The following is a 3771-nucleotide window of genomic DNA, read 5'->3' on the forward strand; positions in this document are numbered from 1 at the left end:
CTTATTTATTTGGTTGAAAATTTATTATGTTAAGGAATGATTGATTTGTAACGTTATTATGTTAAATTCTATAAAAAAAATGTTATATACTTAATACTTGTATGTCTTTTAAGGAAATATATTTATTACTATTAGTTTGTTAGTTTTAGTATATTAAAAAATTATTAATTATTTTGTTAAAAAAATATTAATTATTTATATAATTTAAATAAATTATTTTAAAATTATTTATGATGTTACCGGTACAATCAGAAAATCGATAATCAGTTCATTTTTTGTTAGCTCTTTTACTGTATCAGATCTTAAAACCATGGAAGAGGACTCGTACATTTATGCATTGTATGGGTCTCTTGACCTCTATCTAATTTTTTATAATTTTCATGATGGAATAATATTCATGCTTTAACTTTTTCGTTTCCCTTAGTAAAATCCAAATAATTAATTAATTAATTATCGTTTCTCAATATATCCAAAAATCCTGCACTGCTCCGCACCTCCACCATTAGAATCACCTTGTTCCTGAGTTTTGCTTAATTTCCAAAAAATTTCCCTCCACTCTTCAATCATATGCAGATATGGCGGACAGTGTTGTGAGTTTCCTCGTAGCGAACTTGACTCAGCTGCTTGCAAAAGAATCAGAGTTACTTGGTGGGCTGGAGGATAAAGTCAGGATTCTTCACGACGAGCTGGGAATGATCAACATCTTCCTCCAAAGAACTGAGGGGAAACGAGATGACAGCTACATCAAAGAGGTAGCAAGCCAAATCAGGGAAGTTGCCTATGAGATTGAGGATGTTTTCGATACATTCATCATGACGGCCACAAAGCACAAGAAAAGAAGCAAGCTGAGGAAGCTAGTCTATTGCTTTGACCAAATAACCACGCTTCACGAGGAGCAAGTAAGACAGAGAGCATCAAGAAAGTCATCACAGACATTTACGGCAATAGGAAGTATGACATTATTGAAATAGCAGCTCAATCAGGAGGAGATGCAGTAGCGGAGGACATATTGCACAAGCGTAGGAGATATGTCAAGGAAGATGAAGTGGTGGGCTTCAGTCATGACACGCAGAAATTGCTGAAGCAGCTTCTTGAAGGAGGTTTGCAACGTGATGTCATTTCAATCATCGGTATGGGTGGCTTGGGTAAGACCACTCTTGCCAGGAAGATCTATAACAACAATTACGTTGAGAATCATTTTGATTTGCGTATCTGGGTTTATGTCTCTGAAGAATACAGAACTAGAGAGTTGTTGCTGGAAATTTTAAAAGGTGTGAAGCCAATGCCAAAGGTGAAAAAATTTATGTTGAAAGCCGAGTTGAAAGAGGAGTTATTCCATGGTTTGGAACTTAAGTATAACTTGAATAAGAATCAACTGAAAGTGGCACTGTTTGAAGACTTGCAATGCATGAAGGAAAAGGATGATGAAGAATTCAGAAATGTACTGTTGATGAACGTGGAACTTATAAAAGACAGCAAATTCAAGAAATCATTGCAGGATTTTGTGCAAAACATTTATAGAAAAAATGGTGAGGGATGGCTGGATATGGATGATGATGAATTGAAAAGCGTGCTGTCCAATTGCTTGCAGGGTAAGAGGTATCTGATAGTCATGGATGACATTTGGAAAACGGATGTGTGGAAAGAGTTAAGGGTAGCCTTTCCTGACAACTTGAAAGGAAGTAGGATATTGATCACAAGCCGTATAAAAGAAGTGGCAGAACATGCAAGTCGTAATATTCTTCCTTACTTTCTCCCATATCTTAAAAAAGATGAAAGTTGGAAACTCTTATCTAAGAAGGTGTTCCAAGGAGTTCCATGTCCCCCGGAACTTGAAGCTCTAGGGATACAAATTGCTGAAAGTTGTAATGGTTTGCCACTTGCAATTGTGGTGTTGGGGGGTCTTTTCGCCAGTGATAGGCCACAAACTGAATGACCCCTTGTGATAAAAATTAATTAATTAATTAGCCAATTTATTAATTAATCAATTTATCATGCAAATGCATGGTAGCACAAACAAATCACCAATAAACTAATAATGCAACGGAAAATAAATAACACGGTAATTTGTTTACGAATGGAGAAAATCTAACGGCAAAAACCCCACTGGGTGATTTTCAAGTCACCACTCCCGAAACTCCACTATTATCACAACAAGCGATTACAAGTAAATGAATCCAAGTACCTTACCAACCTACAGTTGAACCCTTACCCCAATACCCAATTGGACTTGTTCTGTAGTGACAGTTCCCCTTTCAGATGCACGACTCCCAGTACGTGACTAACCAATTGTGCGGATCCCAGTACGCGACTTCAATCACCAACTAAGAAGGTTGTTGGTTGCAAAGTTTTTTAGTTTATCCACACGATGAAGATCAAGAAGATGCTTGGTCACAAAAACCTATGGTGCATATACACAGCAATTTCTTGAAGAGAAAGAGATGAACTAGGGCAAGAACTTTGTCTCCGGACACAATTTGCTTAAACAGAGTTTGCTTAAAACTTGTGCAACTTGTGAACACTTTGACGGCCCTTAAACTGATCCTTTTATATGTCTAGGGTTAGGAGAAAAGAAAGCCCAAAGACACATTCACGGATCCTAAGAAAATCATATTGGAATTCTGACAATCTTAAATTTGATAGATAGCAGGTGTCAAGCACACCGAATGAAAAACAGCTTCCTTAAGCTCGATAGATGCAGTTGTCGAGCTTTAATGATTTTGCACTCTGAACTTGTTTTCTTGAACAGACTTGAAAGTTTCAATACTTGATCTTGAAACAAGGTTTCTTGAAGTATTTAAAACATTCTAAATCTACCCAAATACAAGTAAAGTGCGTTTTGTCAAAGGATAAGCCAATTACATAAAATCATGACATGTGTTCTTAACATGTGAAACACATATGTCTTAACAATCTCTCCCTTTGGCAATCTGTGACAAAATCACAACAAACAAATGATCATATGAGAGAAGTCATAAATCACTCAACTCATATTCAATATAAAGAAAGAGATAAGTACAATGTATGTCTATAAATGGTCACAAGACCTCATGTACAAGAGTAATGTATCTAAAAAGAAAGAAAAGAAAAGATACATACTATCCTCACTACATCCCTCAAAAAGTATCAACACTCCCCCTAACAAAATGGTCCTATACTAACTCTCCCCCTAAAATGGACTACTCTCATACCAAAACTACTCCCCCTTTTTGTCACAAATGACAAAGGATAAGAGTGTCAAGTAGACATCTCATCGATAGAGCTAGCATCTCCATCAGCATCATCTGAAGTATCATTGTCATCACCATCATCATCATCCTCATCCTTAGAAGCAGAAGCCACGGGAGAAGGTGGTGAAGGAGTAGCCTCAGGAGCAAAACCACCCATGGACGCCTGTCGTCCTGCAATACGACCGACATGAACGTTCACTTGATACAATTCCGTAGAGAGTGTATCAAGGCAAGCATCCATGCGCTGCAGCTGCACCATGATATCTCCTAAAGACACATCGCCCGAAGAAGAAGAAGGAGCCGATGTGGATGAGCCGAACGGGATGGTGCCGAACGGGAGGAAGAAGCTGCTGAATCCAACTGCCGCGACCGAAGCTGGGCCTCGCTACGTTTAACGGTAGCGTAATCTATGGCACACATGACGGTAAAATGGTCGGAAGAGGGAAAAGGAACGGAAAAATGGCGTAAGATCCTCGTGATAGCGGAAGGAAAGATGAGCTTATCACGGGACGCCAAATCTAGATGAACATCTATAATGGAC

General features: G+C 38.2%; 1 protein-coding gene across 1 annotated transcript; it reads left to right on the forward strand.

Annotated features, from left to right (window-relative positions):
• Window positions 1-394: 394 nt before the first annotated feature.
• LOC126695407 (putative disease resistance RPP13-like protein 3) lies at window positions 395-1936 on the forward strand. The gene has a single exon (XM_050392141.1). The coding sequence runs from the start codon at window positions 1133-1135 to the stop codon at window positions 1934-1936; it is 804 nt and encodes a 267-aa protein (XP_050248098.1). The 5' UTR covers window positions 395-1132.
• Window positions 1937-3771: the final 1835 nt, after the last annotated feature.

Source organism: Quercus robur, chromosome 2 (assembly GCF_932294415.1).
Source record: "Quercus robur chromosome 2, dhQueRobu3.1, whole genome shotgun sequence".
NCBI lineage: Eukaryota > Viridiplantae > Streptophyta > Magnoliopsida > Fagales > Fagaceae > Quercus > Quercus robur.

What these genes read in the sequence shown, in the direction of transcription:
- LOC126695407 (XM_050392141.1), top strand. Translation starts at nt 1,133, where the DNA reads ATGGGTGGCTTGGGTAAGACCACTCTTGCCAGGAAGATCTATAACAAC.